Below are 19,910 nucleotides of genomic sequence, written 5' to 3'. Positions count from 1 at the left end.
AGTTGTCCACCACCATTCACGACTGGAATTGTAACATTGCAGGGCTTAAATCTGATTCTTTGGTTGTGGTCTTGTTTAGCTCTGTCTGTTAGTTGCTGCTCATGCTTTGAGGCTTGCAAGTAGTTCTGTGTTATAACTTCACCAAAGTGACACCTCATTTTTAGGTGCTGCTTCTGATATGTCCTCTTGCATCCATTGATTCAGGGTTGACCCCTGGTTGATGGTAATTATAGATTGGGGGATATGTTGGGCCATGAGTTTGCAGATTGTTTTTGATAATAGTTCTGCTGCTTCTAACGGCCTTCAACACTTCATGGATGCCCAGACTTGCATTGCTATACCTATTTGAAATCTGTCCCATTTAACACGAAGGTAACGCCACTCAACACGATTGAAGTTATCATTAGTATGAAGAAGGGATGTCATGTGTACAAGGACGGTGCAGTGGTAACTTCTACTGTGCCTGACATGGGCAGATGCTTCTGTGCCAGGCTTATTAATGAGAATGAGGTCAAGTATGTTTTTCCTCTTGTTGGTTCTCTCGCCATCTGCTGCAGACCCAGTCCAGCAGCTGTCTTTTCGGGCTTCAGCTCAGTCCAGGGTGATGCTGCCGAGCCACTATTGGTAATGGATGTTGAATCCTTACTCTGAGTGAGTTCTGCATTGCTTCCTTCAGCTGGTGCTCAACATGGAGTCAATGTGAATTAGGAGCCGAAGCAGGCCCTTTGCCCTTTCAAGACTACTCCAATTTTCAATAAGATCGTAGCCGATCTCTGTTTGTGTTTGATTTTCATATTCCCAGTTACCCCACCTCCCAATAACCTTTTATTCCCATGCTGATAAAAATTGATTTACCTCCAGTTTAAAACCATTCAATGACCTCTGCCTCCATGGCCTTCTGAGTCAGTATTCCAACGTTGTTCAATGCTTGGATGCTCTGAGGGTCGGTGTGGACTTGTTGGGCCGAAGGGCCTGTTTCCACACTGTAGGGATTCTAATTCTAATTCTAATTCTAATTCTAATTCTTTGAGGAGAAAAAAATTCCCCATATCTCTATCCTACAAGGGTGACCACTAATTTTTAAACTCTGCTGTCTAGTCCTGGGTTCTCAAAGAAGAATAAATGTACTTTACATGTCCAACATGCCAAGACCTTTCAACATGTTTTAAACTTTAATCAAATCACCTCTTATTCCTCTGAACTCCAGTGTAACTCTCACCAGTATCAGTAAGATAACCATCCCAGACATGGTCAATGTTGGGGACTACAAGGGCAATCCCTTTCTAACCATATACCGCCACCATTACTGGTGGGACAGGGCATATCCAGGGATGATAGTGTTTTCTGGGATATTGTTGTTAGCTGTGAATCCATGTGTATACCTGTGTCCGTTGTTCCATTACTAGCCAGTTTAGAGACACAAAAACTGCAGATGCTGGAATCTAAGGTAGACAAACAGGAGGCTGGAAGAACACAGCATGTCTCTCTTCCACCCGCTTCCTCTCCCCATCTCATCCCCCTTCTCATTATTCCTTCTCATTTCCCCCTCCCTTGTGTCTCCACCTCCTTCCCCCATTCCGTTCTCCCCCCTTTGCCCGTTTCCCCTTGCTTCTGTGCCCTCCACCTCTTTCTGTGCCCTGCACGCTGTATCGCTCTGTTGGGAGCATCACAGCCATTCTCATCGAATGGTGTTGTCATTATAAAGTCAGGTTGAATTCCTGGTTATCATCTGAGCAGTTTTCATTTGTAAAGAGGTGTGCAGGTTGCTAAACCTAATTTTAAAAAAAAGTAAAGCTTTCTTGTACCCTCACTTTATGTAAGATCTCTTATTTCCTATTTCTCACTTGTTATTTAGATTCCTGGATTTTGTGAAGGAAGTGCCAGTGTTCCCTTCATTCAGGCGAATGTTAACTGTGATGTCATCGTGGGCTATAAGTCTGTGTATCGCATGTGCTTTGGGCTGGCTGGCTTCTTCTTTCTGTTTGCTTTGATCATGATCCATGTGAAGAGCAGCAAAGACCCCAGGGCTGGTCTGCAGAATGGGTAAGCCACTTCAACCAAAAAAAATCATTGAAGTAACTGCTAAAATTATCAAAACGATTTATTTTGTGTGCATATCAGATCATACTACATGTCTGATTTAACTCCAGTGGGAATATAATTATCAACAAAAACATTATTTCACCAGAATGTATTGGATATCCAGCTGGTCTGGTATCGTTATCACTATTGTAAATCTTCTCTGTACCCTTTCCATTGCCTCCAGCGTTGCCACTGTATGTTTTGGAAAAACCTAGACAATGCCTCCAAAAAGCTTTAAGCTCGGCTATCCCTAGATAATTATCGTACGTACATGGTTATATTACATGACTCGTCCACAGCATTACAAAATAATCCAAAGTAAAAACCAAAAGAACTGCGGATGCTGTAAATCGGGAACAAAAACAGAAGTTGCTAGAAAAGCTCAGCCGGTCTGGCAGCATCTGTGAAGAAAAAAATCAGTGTTAATGTTTCAGGTCCGGTGACTCTTCCTCAGAAGTTCTGAACGTTAACTCTGATTTTTTTCTTCACAGATGCTGCCAGACCTGCTGAACTTTTCCAGCAACTTTTCTGTTTTTGTTCACAAAGTAATCCAAATTGTTTTCAGAACAATTTTATGTGAACAACTAAAATATACCACCTCGCTTTTATGCCTATACTTTTACAATTTTACATTTTGTGAAAAAACCTACAGAAATTTAACATGACGACTCAATGAGTTGACTTAACAATTTCTAAACCAGTACCCTGGGCCTTTCACACCTTTACCGCTCTGAATAGCTGCCTTTTATTCCCACTTTCAGCTTTCTGTCTTCAAACAATCCATTCTACCATCCGTTCCTCTGATTTTATTTATTAGTCTGTTTTGACTATACGCTGTTTTAAAAATTCAGATAAGTTAGATCCACTGCATTGCCCTTGTCTACTCCTCACTGTCAAATTCCATAAGGTAGGTCAAACATCTTTGAATCATGCTGAATAATTGTTATTTTTCTTAATATTCTTCCATTCTCTCCTTCAGTATGTTCAAACTGGTCTTGTGCCTTAAGGATAGTGATTACATTAGCTCTGCCACTGCACCTTTTTCTAATGAATTAAGTATGATCAGTGATGCCTCTGGTGTCTCTTCCCTAGATTTTACAACAGAAAGGTCATGGTAATAAGTTGGCAAATGCAGAAAAGTTCTGAAGCAGGGCTGCCAAGGATACTAGCCACTGCCAATCCACATCATCTAATCCCCGCCTCAAATAAGTGAATCTTGATTTGCAAAACTATGAATTTAGAATTAAATTGCAGTAAATGTCAGAGAATTGTCAGGCATTCAATTGTATAGTAATGTTCATGATTTCAGAACTTACCAAAGCATTTTACAGTTGAATTTCATTCTGAAGTGTTGTAATTGTGTTTAGTAGGAAGCACATGAGTGAATTTGCACACTGTAAAGTCCCACACACTGATGTGATAATGACCAGACAATCTGTTTAGGATTTGATTGAGAGAGAAATATCAACCAGGATACTGGGAGGAATTAGCCAAAGAGCTGAGCACTAAAGTAATGAAAATAATGAAAATATTGAAGAGTGTAAAACCCAAGGTGACTCTGACGATGGCATTAATTCTAGCTGGAGTACCATCCAGCGGCACAGGCAATCCTTCAATACTTATTCTTCCTTGATGAACCAGCCATGAGTGTTAGCAGTCTGCAAGGTCATTGCAGCCTAGGCTACTTCTGTTCTAGCTTAATATTGTAACACTTTTCAGCAGGGTATTTGGGAATTCAAAATGTGTTTTTTCTTTTCCTGAGTCCTTATTTTTAGAGGACAACTGTAAGATGGGATATCGGCAATTCTGCAAGCTAGCAATTGACCAAACGATACAAGTGGAATCTTGAAGCGAATTATCAGTAATTTCTTAAACCAACTAGTCTGCATTATCTCCTTGAACAGGAAATTAGTTGCCGCCACATTCCTGTTGAGTGCATTGGTAACTCCTGCTGTGGGTAACTCCTGATGCTAATGGCCATCTGTTTGTGTTTTTGTTTAGATTCTGGTTTTTCAAATTTCTGGCCTTAGTGGGAATCACTGTTGGCGCTTTCTTCATTCCTGATGGTACCTTTACAACAGGTATTGTGCATAATAACTTTGTATGAGAACAAGGGTTTGTGCTAAAAGAATTGGAAATCTCACTTTTGTTCTTGAACAACAATACAAATCGAAAATTCTCCAATTATCCATGAGTGGGTCAGTGGATAAGCATGAGGATGAGTGCACTAATGGATCGAGGTCACAGGTTTGATCTTCATTGAAGCCAAGTGCAAGAGATATACAATGTTTTGCATAAATCAGAGTGACTAGTTACATTGAGAGGATAAAGCACTTTTTAAAAAAGTAGGGGCTGACATCAGTGATAATGAAAAGGGAGGATCTAATATTGGTTAGGTTGAAATGTGAATGTTGGATGGACTTTTGGAAGGGGGTGGAGATGTGGAGGAGTCCTTTATTTTCCATTGCAACTGCAGTACCTCTTCTCTGATGGCATTTGTGCATTTATTCCCCACTTTTCCTTTTTTATCTTTTGAAAGCATGGACTTTTGTTGAAGTATGGTTATGAGGTACCAGCAATCCCCTGGTATTGTACCTTATTTACATGGCCAGTCTTCAACCAGGGTCCTAAACGACAGCTATCTTAGTGAGTATCTATTGTGGACAGGGCACCATAACAGAGATTGTCCTGGCCTCTGCTGATATCCAAATGATCAATTTCTACCCAGAATAAGGAGGAGGAATACTGGCAAATTATATTTCCTGCTTCAAAATGATGGAATTAGGGACGCAACAGATCACCTCAACAATGACCTGGCTGAGATCAGCTATCAGGAGCAGCAGGGGTGGGGTCATACAATCTCTAGGTTGAATCATTTAATTACATGTCATTGGATGAACATCCTTCTTAAATGGAAGAAAATCCCATTTTGGGGCAACTATTGAGGCTATCAAATTGAAAGAGAAGGCATACAAAGTGGCCAAAAACAGCATGAAACTAGAAGATTGGGAAAACTTTAAAGGTCAACACAAAGCCACAAAAAGAGCTATAAAGAAAAGTAAGATAGAACATGAGAAAAAACTAGCACAGAATATAAAGACAGATAGGAAAAGTTTCTATAAATATATAAAACGAAAAAGAGTGGCTAAAGTAAACGTTGGCCCTTTAGAGCATGAGAAGGGGAATTTAGTTATGGGATATGATGAAATGGCCGAGGCATTGAACAGGTATTTTGTATCGGTCTTCACAGTGGAAGACCCTAATAACATGCCAGTAATTGACAAAGAGACGAAGGTAGGTGAGGACCTGGAAACAATCATTATTACGGAAGAGGTAGTGTTGGGCAAGCTGATGGAGCTAAGGATTGATAAGTCTCCTGGCCCTGATGGAATGCATCTCAGGGTACTAAAAGAGATGATGGGAGAAAAAGCAGGTGCACTGGCGGTAATTTTCCAAAATTCGCTGGACTCTGAGGCAGTCCCAGCAGATTGGAAAACAGCAAATGTGACACCACTGTTTAAAAAGGGAAGTAGACAAAAGATGGGGAATTATAGACTGGTTAGCTTAACCTCTGTAGTGGGGAAGATGCTTGAGTGTATTATCAAGGAAGAAATAGCAAGGCATCTTGATAGAAGTTGTCCCGTTGGGCAGACGCAGCATGGGTTCATGAAGGGCAGGTCATGCTTGACAAATCTTTTGGAATTCTATGAAGACATTACGAGCGAGGTGGACAATGGGGACCCAGTGGATGTGGTGTACCCAGATTTCCAAAAGGCCTTGGACAAGGTGCTGCACAAGAGGCTACTGCATAAGATAAGGATGCATGGCATTAAGGGTAAAGTATTAGCATGGTTAGAGGATTGGTTGACTAACAGGAAGCAAAGAGTGGGGATAAATTAGTGCTATTCCAGCTGGCAGTCAATGACTAGTGGTGTGCCTCAGGGATCGGTGTTGGGACCGCAATTATTTACAATTTATATAGATGATTTGGAGTTGGGGACCACGTGTAGGGTGTCAAAGTTTGCAGATGACACTAAGATGAGTGGCAGAGCAAAGTGTGCAGAGGACTGTGAAACTTTGCAGAGGAACATAGATACATTGAGTGAGTGGGCAAAGGTCTGGCAGATGGAATACAATGTAAATAAATGTGAAGTCATACATTTTGGTAGGATTAATAGTAAAAAGGATTATTACTCGAATGGTAAAAAGTTGCAGCATGCTGCTATGCAGAGGGACCTGGGTGTCCTTGTGCATGAATCACAGAAGGTAGGTCTGCAGGTACAACAAGTAATTAGGAAGGCAAATGGAATTTTGTCCTTCATTGCTAAAGGGATTGAGATTAAAAGCAGAGAGGTTATGCTGCAGCTGTACAAGGTACTGTGTGCAGTTTTGGTCTCCTTACTTGAGAAAGGATATATTGGCACTGGAGGGGGTGCAAAGGAGGTTCACTAGGTTGATTCCGGAGTTGAGGGGGTTGGCTTATGAGGAGATACTGATTAGATTGGGATTATATTCATTGGAATTCAGAAGATTGAGGGAGGATCTTACAGAAACATGTAAAATTATGAAGGGAATAGATAAGATCGAAGTGGAGAGGATGTTTCCACTGGCAGGTGAAGCTAGGACAAGAGGGCATAGCCTCAAGATTAGAGGGAGCAGATTTAGGACTGAATTGAGAAGGAATTTCTTCACCCAGAGGGTTGTTAATCTATGGAATTCCTTGCCCAGTGAAGTAGTTGACGCTACTTCAGTAAATGTTTTTAAAAAAAAGGTAGATTTTTTTTGAACAATAAAGGAATTAAGGGATGCGGTGAGAAAGCGGGTAAGTGGATCTGAGTCCACGAAAAGATCAGCCATGACCTTATTGAATGGCGGAGCAGGCTCGAAGGGCCAGACGGCCTACTCCTGCTCCTAGTTCTTGTGTTCTTGTGAATAGTATTTGTATTTTTGAAAGTATAACATTTTGTAGGAACTATGTTATGATTTTTGGTAATGCAGACGAGAGCTAGTGAAAAGTTTTAGAAATCAGACCTCCACAGCTCATGATTTTGTTTTGCCCCCAATTGCTTTAATCCCCTGGCAGTACACAGGTTTGAGGAGCTGAACACCCTGCTCCTGTCGTGCCTCATACTCCATCCACAGACATTAATTTTCAAAAATACTTTCACCAAGTCATTGGCAACAGGAGGCTTGGTACTGACTGACTAACTAAAGCAGGCCGGTTTATGTCAGTTAGGTTATCTTGGTACTGATTGAGAATGGAAACAAGACTTTCAGTTGTGTATCTCAATGCAGCAACATGTTATTCTGTTACGTGGTAGGCCATTTTTTTTTTTTAAGTTGATGGTCTTAACTAGCGAATTCATTTTTTACTTTCTCTCAGTGTGGTTCTACTTTGGTGTAGTTGGAGCTTTCTGCTTCATTATCATCCAGCTGATACTTCTCATTGATTTTGCTCACTCTTGGAGCCAGCTCTGGGTTGAGAACATGGAGGAGGGAAATTCCAAATGCTGGTATGCAGGTATGTAAAATGTTTTGCCGATCTTACCCTTGCTGTTTTCGTTAACAAAATGCTTCAAAAGATGTCTTCACACAACATTCATGAGCTATTGAGAGGATAGGGAGACAATTCCCACAAAACCTACTTCCACTCCTGGCATTACCTTGTTTGGTACATGTTGGGCTGTGAAGTCAGAAAGACTGCCCCTTTTTGTTTTTTGTAATTCTCTCTATTTCAGGGACTTTGTGCCTTAATTTGATCCAAAAGCTGAGACCTAGAAACATAGCTTGGCCCCGGCTCCTGTTGGTAACGTTTTTGATCTGAGACCTAGCTCATTATACTAGTTTGACACTTCAGAGGCACTATTGGGTGTTCAGAGAGTCAAATTAATTACGATATGTCTTACTGGGGAATGCAGTGGAAATAAAGCCCCACCATTCCTGAGATACCACAAAAGTTAAAGATTTGTATAAGTTCACAAAATACCCCGATTAACCGGTCCTTTAGATCCAGATTTTCCAAAAACATTGATCAAGTTTCTGTACTTATTTCTAAACTCCCAATATACACAAGAAAAACAAGCAGAGACCCATGGGTGTCATCGGCCAAGAGAAAGACTAGAAAGACAGTTCGTTTGTGCCTTTTTACTGGGTTCACTGAGATGATCATTTTGGCTTATAAGGATGTGCTACTCCACAGTCTGTCTTCTCAAGGTACTTTCACTTGCTTACAGGACACACAGGGTGATTTGGTTCTCACTTATAACATCTCTGACATTGGAAAAGAACCACAGTTTACAGTAATTGATGAGGGAAAACAAACTGGAATTCTTTCTTCAGACTTCTTTTACTACAGAGTAAGGACAGCTCCTCCTTCTTGTCGGGGGTCCAATAGCTTCTGCATAATGTGCACACCCACAAGCTGTTCAGCTACCTGAGAGCCAATCCCATAGTTGTTGGTAGGCAGACGGCCTTTGCCATTGAAAACTGGTCACCATTCCGCAAATCATCTATTTGTTGCCAGCTGAACCTCATTTCGCATACACCCACTTGTCTTCAGCTTATCTGTAGTAACCTCTCCCATTGCTTGATCAAACAGCAGTGTAAACAGCACTTAAAATCAGTGTCAGACAGTGAGAAAGACAATATTTTTCATTGTTTTTGTTGGTCTTTCACACTTTAAGTAGCTATACCATAAAATTTGTGAGTATGTTTACTATTCATGCTTATGGTCCATTTCTTTGTTTCTGAAACTGATTACTGCCTATTTCACAGTTGTGTTTACTTTTTATTTTAACGTACATGTAGAATGTGGAGGTTTATTTGACTTTATTAATAAGTGTGATCAAACATTGTGATCTCAGCTGTAGTAATAAACCTCCAACTGTCAAAACTTTGTCCTGGCATTCGGACACACTCTTGGCTATCTCCCACAATAAATAGGTCATCCAAACTCCATTCCTTATGACCAATGGACACTGACCTACCTGAGTTTCTACATCTTGCAGTTTCTTGCCTTTAAAATTCTCAGCCTTGTTTTCAAACCCCTCCATGATGTTTCCCCTCCCTATCTTCAACTCCATAATTCTGAGATATCTGTGCTGTAAACTTGTTATTAATTAAAATTGTTACCCCATAGATTGTCATGCCAACAATTGCCTAGGCCCCAAGCTCTGGAATTCCTTTCTGTCTCTCTACCTTGCCTCCTTTGAGACACTCCCTAAAAGCTACCTTTTTGGATCAAACTTTTCATCATCTGGCCATGCATGTGTTTGAGGCTCATTATTATGCTTTGCATCTTGGGACATTTCATTACGATAAAAGCACTATGTGGGTAAAAATTATTGATTAACATAGTTCTAAAACTAATGTGCCCATTTTCTCACAATATTCATCTTCTCCTTTACAGCCTTATTTACCTGTACGGCTATAAACTATCTCCTCTCAATTGCTGCAGTTGTAGCGTTATATGTTTTTTACACAAAACCTGATGACTGTACGGCAAATAAGGTGTTCATCAGTCTGAACCTCATCTTCTGTATCATTATTTCTGTTGTGTCCATCCTGCCAAAGATTCAGGTAAGAATACGATTAAAGAGTTTGTGACTTGCATCGTTGGTACAGAAATAAACACCCATGTGCATATCAAAAATTTACCAGCTGTTACACAGTTCTTTTTATGGGGAGGTTAGTGTTCTGGGGAGCTGGGTTCGTATCCGACCATGGCATATGGTGAAATTCGAATTCAGTAAAAATGTGGAATTAAAAGCTAGCCTAATGACCATGTACAACTACTGTTGGTAGGTTTTTATAACAATCTGGTTCTATAATGCCATCAGCGATGGTGCACTATTGCCCTTACCTGGTCTGGTCTGCATGTGACTCCAGACCCACAGCAATGTGGTCAGCTCTCAAATGCCCTCTGGGAAATTTGGGGTGGGCAATAAATGCTGGCCTAGTCAGTGACGCCCACATCCCTTGAATGATTGATTTTTAAAGAAAGGTATGATTTACTGACTCCACACAGTGAAACATTCTGGATTTTCAAAAATGTTTGTACACTGCCTTTAAAACAAGTTTAAAGTTTTGTTTTCTGTCATAACAAAACTTAACTAGATACTCCTGTTGACTGAATGTTGGGATATTAAATCTTCTTGACCAGAAGAGTCTGATCTATGTTGAATTGACTGATTTGGCTGTTAAGACCGTCCAATGCAGGCCATTCAGCTGTCAAATCATCTTCACTATTCAAAGAAATCACAGCTGATCTAATAATCCTTAACTCCACTTCCCTACCTTTTCCCTACAACCCTTGATTCCCTTGCTGATTTAAAAAATCTGTCTGTCTCAGCCTTGAATATACTTAACCCAACCTCAACAGCCCTTTGCAATAAAGAATTTCACAGAATCACTACCCACTGAAGAAGAAATTCCTCCTCATCTTTCTCTAAAATGTGTGACCCCTTATTCTGAGATTATGCTGTTAAGACCTAGACTGTCCCACAATGGGAAGCAATCATTCTACGTCTATCCTCTCAAATCCTCTAAGAATTTTGTACGTTTCAGTAGGGTCGCCTCTCATTCTTCCATTTTCCAATGAGTAAAGGCTCAACCTCTCATCACAAGACTGTCCCTCCATACGTGGTATCAATTTAGTGAACTTTCTTTGGACTGCCTCCAATGCCAGTATATTTTTTTGGTACGGGGCCCAAAATTGTTCATGATATTCCAGTTGCAAGCTGACTGGTACTTTGTATAGTTTTAGCGAACCCTTGTACTTGCATACTCAATTTCCTTTGAAATAAAGGCCAACATTCTTTTTGCTTTCCCTATCATCCACTGAACTTAGCTGCTAGCTTTTAATGATTCTTAGCTGAGGACTTCTAAACCCCTCTGTTCTGCAGCTTTCTGCAGTCTTTCTCCATTTCAGTCATATTCAGCTCTTCTATTACTTCCAACACCATAGGCTACTTAAAAGGCAAGAGCCCAATTCATGGTACTTTATCAAATGCCTATGAAAATCCAAATATATCTATTGCTTCCCCTTTATCTATTCTGCTTGTTACCGCTGCAAAGAATGTTGACTCTACTGGATTGTATTATGCATTTCTAAATGTTTTGTTACAACTAGCCTTTACATCCCTGGGTTAAATAAGGAAAATTAGAAATGATGTGCAATGTTTTTAAGACCAAGATGAGAAATTTTTTTCTCGGTCGTATTGAATCTTTGGAACTCTCCTACCAGAACTGGTTGAGACAGTGGGTAGTTGAATATTTTTAAGGCTGCACTGGATAGATTCTTAAATGTGAATGGAGTCAAAAGGTATCAGGGGTAGATAGGAACATAGAGTTGTGGTTAGAATACCATCAGTATACATTTATTGAGGCACAAGTAGCCTACTCTTGCTGTTGATTTTGATTTGATTTATTATTGTCATATGTAGCGAGACACAGTGATAAGTATTGTTTTGTGTGCTAACCAGACAAATCATACCTTATGTAAGTACATCAGGGTAATAAATCAGAATGCAGGATATAGCATTACAGCTACATAGAAGATGCAGAGAAAGATCAACTCCAAAACGAGAGATCCGTTCATAAGTCTGATAAGAGTGGGGAAGAAGCTGTTCTTGAATCTGTTGGTGTATGTTTTCAAATTTTTGTTTCTTCTGCCTGATGGAAGAGGATGGAAGAGTATAACCCGGGGCAGGGGATGGGATCTATTTACCTCTATTAAGTGTACGTAAGAAAAAGAGGGGGTATAACCCTGTAGTACAAAGCTAACGATTCATTTTGGAACTTTTAAGTTATTAACCTCTAGAATTACAGGTTGGAGTTGAAATAAATGGGTTGCAGGAATGCTATAACTAGGTAATGTTGAACTTTGTTTCCTATTTTAAATGCTGACACAGGCTTTTTAGATTAGAACTGAACTTTACAAATTCAACTAAATTCCCAGTGAACATGTGATTGCAGCAGAAAACTGTTTTAATTTGATGCAGGCAAGCATGAATCTGTCAGTTAAAGACTAAATAAAAACTGAAAAATCTATGGGTAATGTAAATCAGAAATAAACAGAAATTGCTGGAAAAGCTCAGCAGATCTGGCAGCATCTATGGAGAGAAATCAGTTGTTGAAAACCCAAACCCCCTCTGTATATTTTGTGCAGTGTGATCTATAATGTGCACCACACCATCAACTGTGAGCAAATTCTACACAATTGCATAAAACACCTTTATAAAAAGGAGTACTGTATTGCTGAAATATTGTTAATCTTGTTTTTGAAAGAACTTTAATGACCGGTGAAAGTCTAGTTTCTGTTTCATCTGCAGCATAATCTTATTATGCCTTAATTTTGTTTTAGTTGATGTTATAGCATCATTGACGCAGCACAGAAGAAAAATATTCTCTTTTCCTCTATTAATAAGATTCTTTTTAATGAATTAATTCAAAGGGGCAAGTAGAAAAACGTGTAAGCTATGAGGGTAGGGTGGTAGAAAAGAGGAATTGGATTTCAGCATCAGCTCAATGGACAGTACATCACTCTTCTTTGTCTTAATGATTCTATAACTCAAACTGAATAAATATCTAGCTTATTTTTGTTTTGGCCATCACTACTTAGTATTTATCTTAACAGAAATGGTCATCTGTGTTAATTGGAAGCTTGTTTGTTCATTGAATTATTTGTTCCTCATTTCATTTTGGCAGGAAGCTCAGCCTCATTCAGGATTGCTGCAAGCCTCTGTCATTACTCTCTATACTCTGTATGTGACCTGGTCTGCCATGACAAATGAACCAGGTAAATTTAACTTTGCAGTTTGATCTAAGTTTCTGTCATATGTAGTGCTTTCTGAGGCCTTAGCAATTAAGTATTTAAAGCTTGTGTCACAAAAAAAAGTTTGAGTATTTTGTTCAGTATTGTCTGGTCATTTGTGAACCTGCTAATCTGGGTTACACAGTATTTTGCTGCTTTCTTTGCAGAAAGAAAATGTAACCCCAGTCTACTGAGCATTGTCCAGCAAACCACCAGCAACTCGACTGTTGCTCCACCATCTCATTCATTAGTCCAGTGGTGGGACGCCCAGAGCATTGTTGGGTTGGTCATCTTCCTTCTTTGTGTGCTTTATGCAAGGTCAGTGTTTTCATGCCTTCTGTTTTACATTTTCTTGGAAAAATCTCAAATAATTCTCCCCGTAAAATTTCTTTTGTTTTTTAAGAAAAAGCACAAACAGATGTCAAGTTACATAGGATCATAGAATCCCTACAGTATGTAAACAGGCGATTTGGATCATTGAATCCATACCGACCCTCTGAAGAGGAAATTTTGATAATGTTGTCTGTGTAGGTATTACAGAAGAGTGTTCTTCAATCCGTGTGTCAAACAAAGCTGGAACAATCATCATACTGAGGATTTCTAAATCCCTCTGTTCTACAGTTTTCTGCAGTCTTTCTCCATTTCAGTAATATTCTGCTCTTCTATTCTTCCTGCCAAAGTGCATAACCTCACATTTTCCCACATTATACCACGTCCTACCCATGTAACCCTGCATTTCCCATGGCTAATCCACCTAGCCTGCACACCTTTGGACTGTGGGAGGAAACAGGAGGAAACCCACACAAACATGGAGAGAATCTGCAAATCCCACACGGTCACCCGAGAGTGGAATTGAACCTGGGTCCCTCATGCTAACCACTGAGCCATCGTGCTGCCCCATATATGTGAGAGTTTGGACTTTGAATCGAAACCTCAACTGATTGCAAGCTATTTATTGCTGAAATCTGTTTTCCTGTTCTTGGGTCTTATTTAAATGGAACACTGCTGGTGGTGAGGGTCAAGTGGATCTCTCGGGTTAGAACCGCCACTGGTGTAGATGTCAGCTGTAGGGGTCGTGTGTGAGTAGTATTTGTAGCCCTCCCTGTTCTTTGCTCAACATGAAGAATTCTAGAAAGGGAAACTGTCATTCTTGATCTAAATCTGGATTTTTCCCAGTGAAATCAAAGTTTTATTTATAAATGTGTTTAATATCCTATTGATTAAGGGATCGTCCAACAATTTCCTATGCACTGTTCCCTGTTCACTGATCAATCTGGTCATCAATGTTATTTTCAAAGAACCAGAAATCTGCTGTGCGTTTTCCACTTGATATTTTTTGTATTGAATTGAATATAGTGTTGTGGACATTGAAACTATTTTGAATTGGAGTAAAGACTAAAAAATGATGTGAAATCTTTTTGGCCGGCTTTGGCAAGAACATCCTGTAGCTAACTCTTCAACTTTAGTTTGCCAACAGAACATTTCATTGCCACCTGTGGCAACTCCTGGACTGTTTTGCTAATTTATCAGAAAGTGAGAGCAGTCAATTATACATAAAGAACTTGTCTTCAGAGCAGGAAAAGTTGAGATAGAATGAAAGGAATCAAGTTAAATTGTATTTTTTTATGCTTTCACATGATGGGATTTATTGCCCATCTGTAATTACCCTTGAACTCAGTGACTTGCTAGGCCATGCCAGAGAGTAGTTATTACTTTGGGTCTGGACTTGCATGTAGACCAGGCCAAACTTCCCTCCCTGACAGACCTTAGTGGAGTTTCATGAGCTGTTGCAGAAAGTAACTTTCAGTTCCAGATTTTATTAACAGAATTTCAATTCCACTAACTGCTAGGTTGATTTGAACCAGTCTTCCCAGAGGATTAGCCTGGACCTCTACAGTTTAAGTCCAGTGAAAATACATCATTGTCTCTGTCCCCTCTCCATGAAATTAAGTATGCACCAAACTTACGTTTGGTGGTTGTAAACTTCAGTTTTTTAAAAAGGTGTCTGCAGCACATTGTTCTGCAAATAATGTTCTGTTCTTTCTGTTCTTCTTGATTTCTACAGCATCAGATCATCAAGTAATGAACAAGTTAACAAATTGATGATGACTGAGGGAGGTGAAAGCTCAGTGGGTGACTTTTCTGCTGACCGCGAAGGTGGATTTCATCGTGCAGTGGATAATGAGCAGGATGCTGTTACCTACAATTATTCCTTCTTCCATTTCTGCCTGTTCCTCGCCTCTCTTTACATCATGATGACACTTACCAACTGGTACCGGTACGTCTTTGCCTGATACTGATTTAGCAGTGTAATGTGAAATACAGCAAGGCATCCTTTACTGTGTTGTATACTGAACAAAAGTGAAGCTGACAACTTTGTTGTCAGAGAGGGCTGAAGGAACAGGCCATTAAATATGGTTTGGTTCCTTTAATTCCTCGAGACAAGATTCTGATCCCATCTCAATTCCTCCATGCAGGGAAACAACTTAAGCAATTAAGGATTTCCTCACAAGAAAGAAAAGAGCTAAAATTTGAAGGAACAGTTAGTTAACACATGATAATGACTTGCTCATAATTAGCCTGGTAATCCCCTCACATCCATACAGCAGTAAGCCACACAGACCAGAAGATTCCATATTCTAGTATTTGTTATAGCTGAATTAATTGATTGTAAAATCTCTCTTATGAGGAGCATTTTAAAATATTCTTTGTTGCTTTCCAGTAACTCATCTTGTCTGTACAGATGTGTATCAGAATAATAAAGGGTTCAGAAACCCTCTTCCAGGCCCTCAGGATTTTCTTCAGTTCATTTTTTTTTACAGTTTCCAGCTTATTTGCTGTTTATCAGATGGGCCTATTGCCCGTTAAGTTATAAATTGTGGCTCCTAACTCTGTAACAACAGTTTGAGAGCTGGAGCAAATGTCAGCCCAGTAAATTGCTTTTCCTTGCCACTGATTGTTAGCTGACAGATTTATGATTTTTATTTACTAATTGTTTTACAATTGTGCTGTCTTCCTAGTCCCAACTCTGATTACTCGGCTGTGCAGAGTGCCTGGGCAGCTGTCTGGGTGAAGATCTCTTCCAGCTGGGTTGGACTCCTGTTGTACCTGTGGACTCTGGTTGCTCCTCTCATACTGTCAAATCGTGACTTCAGCTAAGCTGATTGATGCTCCTCACAGCCATATGCTATTTTTATATATTCTTTTCATTGGACTGAATTCTTCCACTACTTGATTGTAAACATGGAAATCTAAACAATACTTGTATAAAATATGGCACTACACCATTTTGGAGCTATTCATTTCTAATCAAAATGTCCTTTTATGAGCTTTTTGTCACTCATTTTCCATATTCCTTTGAAATGGAGCTTCTACCACTGTTCCAGACAGGGAAACCATTTTCTTCTCTCCTGCCTGACCAGGTTGGTGTTTGAAGCTGCCATTTTAAGTCATCTGTAAGTACTTTAAGAAATCTTCCTCAGGTTGGTCAACTTTATTGTGAATCAAAATCTTTTTGATGAAACCTGATGGAAAACTTTTTTTAAATGCTGTATATACTGCCTCCTGCCTGTGAAGGTGCTGAATGCCACCACAAGCAGTAAGATGCAGCTAGTGTTACATATTCACGTGGACAAATTCTAACGTGCACATGGCAATTTTAATGCAAATGTAAGGGCAGGTGGTATTACTTTGAGAGAAGAGCTGAATCATGTCCACATACTCTTGTTGAATTAGTCCTTGTCCTCTAACTCTGCTTCCTTTTGAAAACTGTACCTGGTCTATGCTGTCCATATATAGTGCATCAAGCTGACCTAATCTTTAAAAGGGAAAACTAAATCCAACTTGGCCGGCTGCAACCTGACAATAAATGTAATCGCAAAATCTTTGCAAATATATGCATCATGTCATTAATATTTCAGCTTAGTTTATCATTGGCATATTTTCAGTATTTGTTTAAGGAACTGTAGTGAGTTTTAAACGATGAGATACTGACTTGAGGTTACAAAGTTTATGGCATGTTGATTAGATATATGATCAAGGATTCAAAGTCTTAGTTTACAAGAATAAGAATGAAACAGTAATGCGAAATATTGAAGCAATTATTGACAGTTTTTTTAAGAATTGATAGAAATAATGAATGGTACAACGCAAGTGAAGGGAGTTTTTAGGAATTAAAGAGGCAGTCTTGCAAGTTACATCTTCAAACTATGCAATGCGTAAGGGACATTAACCAGTCATCAGAGAATGTTGGCTTTTATCAAGTCTCCTAGTGCCATTGTTAAAGCTGTCAATGGGAGCACAAAGATGACCAGATTTATTAAGGCTGGGACTAGGATGATCTAGTTAAAAATATGTAGGAGAATGTGCTTTATTGAACTTATACTGTTGGTTATTTTTGTCCATGCTGATCCTCAAAGCAAATAAGGAAAGGATAAAGGTATCATATTTTAAATAACTCTAAAGCTGAAAGTGCTTCCCATGGAGTGATTGCTTTCTTATTTTGGATGTGCTGGAAGGAAATTTTGATAGTGTTGTCTATGTAGGTGTTACAGAAGAGCATTCTTCAATCCATGTGTCAAACTAAGCTGGAGCAATTTTCTGCAAGCAACTGAGAGGGAAGTTGCAAGTTAGTTTTGAAATAAGGCACCCCAGAGAAAGGATTTTTTTTTTTTTTAAAAAAACGCTGTGACCTTTGTAAAATGGAAAGCGTTCTAAAATGGAAAACTTCATTGAAAGTGATATAGTCTGTGCTGAAGCAATAATTATTTGTACAGTGATTTAACAATTCACTGTGACATGACAGAATGTGTTTAGACTAGTAAAGATTTGTAGCATTCGCTATTGCTTTTGAAAACTTATAAAAAGTACTAATTCAAATTAGAGATGATACCTACCACTTATAAACCTCACAAAAGTGGAAAGTAAATTTTTTTTTTTACATGTATCATCATCTTGAAATTGTATATCAAATGTTGTACCCACATAGGTATTGTATGATTCTCTGCTTAAAATTTTTGAAAAATCAAGTATAGAAAATGATTTATAACCTGGAGAATTGCATAGTTTGTTTTTGAAGCATAAAAATATGCCTTACCACTTGTGCCTATTTCAGAAGATGTTGTGCTTGGTGAATTTCATTTGTTAATGAAGACAAATCATTTTGTCCTTTCAGATCTTTATTTTCATTGCCTTCCCCAAACTGATATTTTATGCAAAAAAAATCAGGTACCAAATCTTGCAAGCATAGAAACCCACGCTGTAATTGTGCACATTGGTCACAAGATGTCGCAGCTCTTCAAATCACAGTGGTACTGTGATTTCCCTTTTGTGATGAAACTAATAAGTTCTCGGAGGAGGAAGGATTTTTCTGCAGTGGAATTGTGCTTTTCTCCAAAGTGTTTTGTTGCATATATTACTGCTGATTGCTAAAGGAGATTCCTTAAAACAGTTGCAAGAAATAATATTTTAATGTTTTTGTATCTTTCTTGAGAACAGGATCAATGATTTAGAAAATTGAAATATATGTATTTAATCTTGTAGTCATTAGTTACTCCTTGGGGGATTACTGTATTTGTAAAATATGCATCATTTATAAATCTAGCACGGAACTTATGAATAAAGATATTTTCTTCCTTTTCATCAAACTTGAGTTTTGTTTCCAAGTCCAACGATGTCTGTGATGAAGCGTAGAATTCTAAACCAGCAATAAAAAGGAAAACACAACATCCTGTTCCCTTTGGTCTGTCACTTTCTGAATCAGAAAGATGTCCCTGATTTAAGCTAATATTGGTGGTTGTGATTTTGTCACAGCTGGATAGTCGTCTACCCTCCTGTTTTCAGATGTTGAGTCAACTTCATGTCAATATTTTTCTCATGTTCAGATTTACTTGTTACATTTTTTTTTCTATCTTGTAAATTGATCGTATTTTAGTAGACAAAAATAGAGCTTGAGCTTTGAAATTTCTTCCTTAGGATCTGACTGTAAAATATGGAGCTGGATTTAATGTTCCCAATTCGGGTCCACCCACCAAGAACCAGTGAGAATCATACATTGCTTCGGTATGTGGGGTGAGGAGGATTTGACAGAATGAAGTGCCTCTCTACCTCTGGCTTAGTTGGCCAACACTGGAATTGCCAACCACTTAGAAGCTGGCAACTGTCCATCACCATCACCAGGAATGGTGGCTGTGACTGAGAAACGCTGAGGCCTTCACTAGAGTTTGTGGGTGAGAGTTGAGTGGGTTGGATTAGAGGTCATGCTGAGGAGAGAAGGGAAATGGTTTAGATACAAGGATGGAGTTGGCAGCTCTTAGTAGCGTCTCTCTCCCTCTCCGTCCCTTGCTCTCTCGCGTTCCCTATTCTTTGCGTTTTGTCCATGAAGATGCGTCCTTCAATTCGGTGGCAAGTGTCTTTGGACGAGGCACGTTCTCCTTTCAAATCGGACACAATTTGTTGGATAGCCTTGATGAGGCATAGGAAGTCCATGGGAGTTTGGGAGAGTTCCTGAATCACCACTAATCTTTTATCTCAATAATGGGCCTAATTAATCAGTGGACAAGCTTCTCACGTTAGCCCATTACATCTGTAAGTTCCAATAGGAGTCAGTTTTCTTGCTGGCAGACATAGGAATGCATGCCTTCCCCTGTGATCCATGCAACCTGTCCACCGCTTAAAATCTGCTCCCAAGGGCTGCATTAAACATAACCTTTCGTATTTAATTTTAACTGAGCTGGGCCAAGATTGCCTTTTGGTTTGTGTTCTCTAGTGACAGTACATGTGGAAGACTTTGACATTTTAAATGAAATGGGCTATTATGATGTGACAATCTTAAAAATTGGAAAATCACTCGTGCCACTTACTGTGGCCATACAATCTGATCATCTATGGGTGTAACAATGTGAATGTCCAAATCATTCACTGTATAGTATCTGAAAGCATGGGTGCATTTTGTCCCTAAGTCTTGACAATGGTGCTTGTGGCACATTTATGTCTTTTGATGGATGAGTTTAAGAAT

The 19,910-nt window shown here is 39.2% G+C and overlaps 1 protein-coding gene across 1 annotated transcript in view; it reads left to right on the top strand.

The window, feature by feature from the left end:
* LOC109935514 (serine incorporator 1-like) overlaps positions 1-18,535 on the top strand; it is a 32,677-nt gene extending 14,142 nt beyond the window's left edge. The window contains exons 3-10 of the mRNA XM_020534152.2: positions 1,856-2,043; positions 4,084-4,163; positions 7,466-7,603; positions 9,491-9,660; positions 12,790-12,880; positions 13,063-13,213; positions 14,961-15,173; positions 15,916-18,535. Coding sequence (XP_020389741.2) covers positions 1,856-2,043; positions 4,084-4,163; positions 7,466-7,603; positions 9,491-9,660; positions 12,790-12,880; positions 13,063-13,213; positions 14,961-15,173; positions 15,916-16,054 — 1,170 coding nt within the window. The 3' untranslated portion in view covers positions 16,055-18,535. The remainder of the gene's footprint in view (positions 1-1,855; positions 2,044-4,083; positions 4,164-7,465; positions 7,604-9,490; positions 9,661-12,789; positions 12,881-13,062; positions 13,214-14,960; positions 15,174-15,915) is intronic.
* The last annotated feature ends 1,375 nt before the right edge of the window (positions 18,536-19,910 follow it).

This window comes from Rhincodon typus, chromosome 27 (genome assembly GCF_021869965.1).
Source record: "Rhincodon typus isolate 14 chromosome 27, sRhiTyp1.1, whole genome shotgun sequence".
NCBI classification, from domain to species: Eukaryota; Metazoa; Chordata; class Chondrichthyes; order Orectolobiformes; family Rhincodontidae; genus Rhincodon; species Rhincodon typus.
Note: the sequence above shows the minus strand (reverse complement) of the source record. Positions and strands in the feature narration are given on the sequence as shown.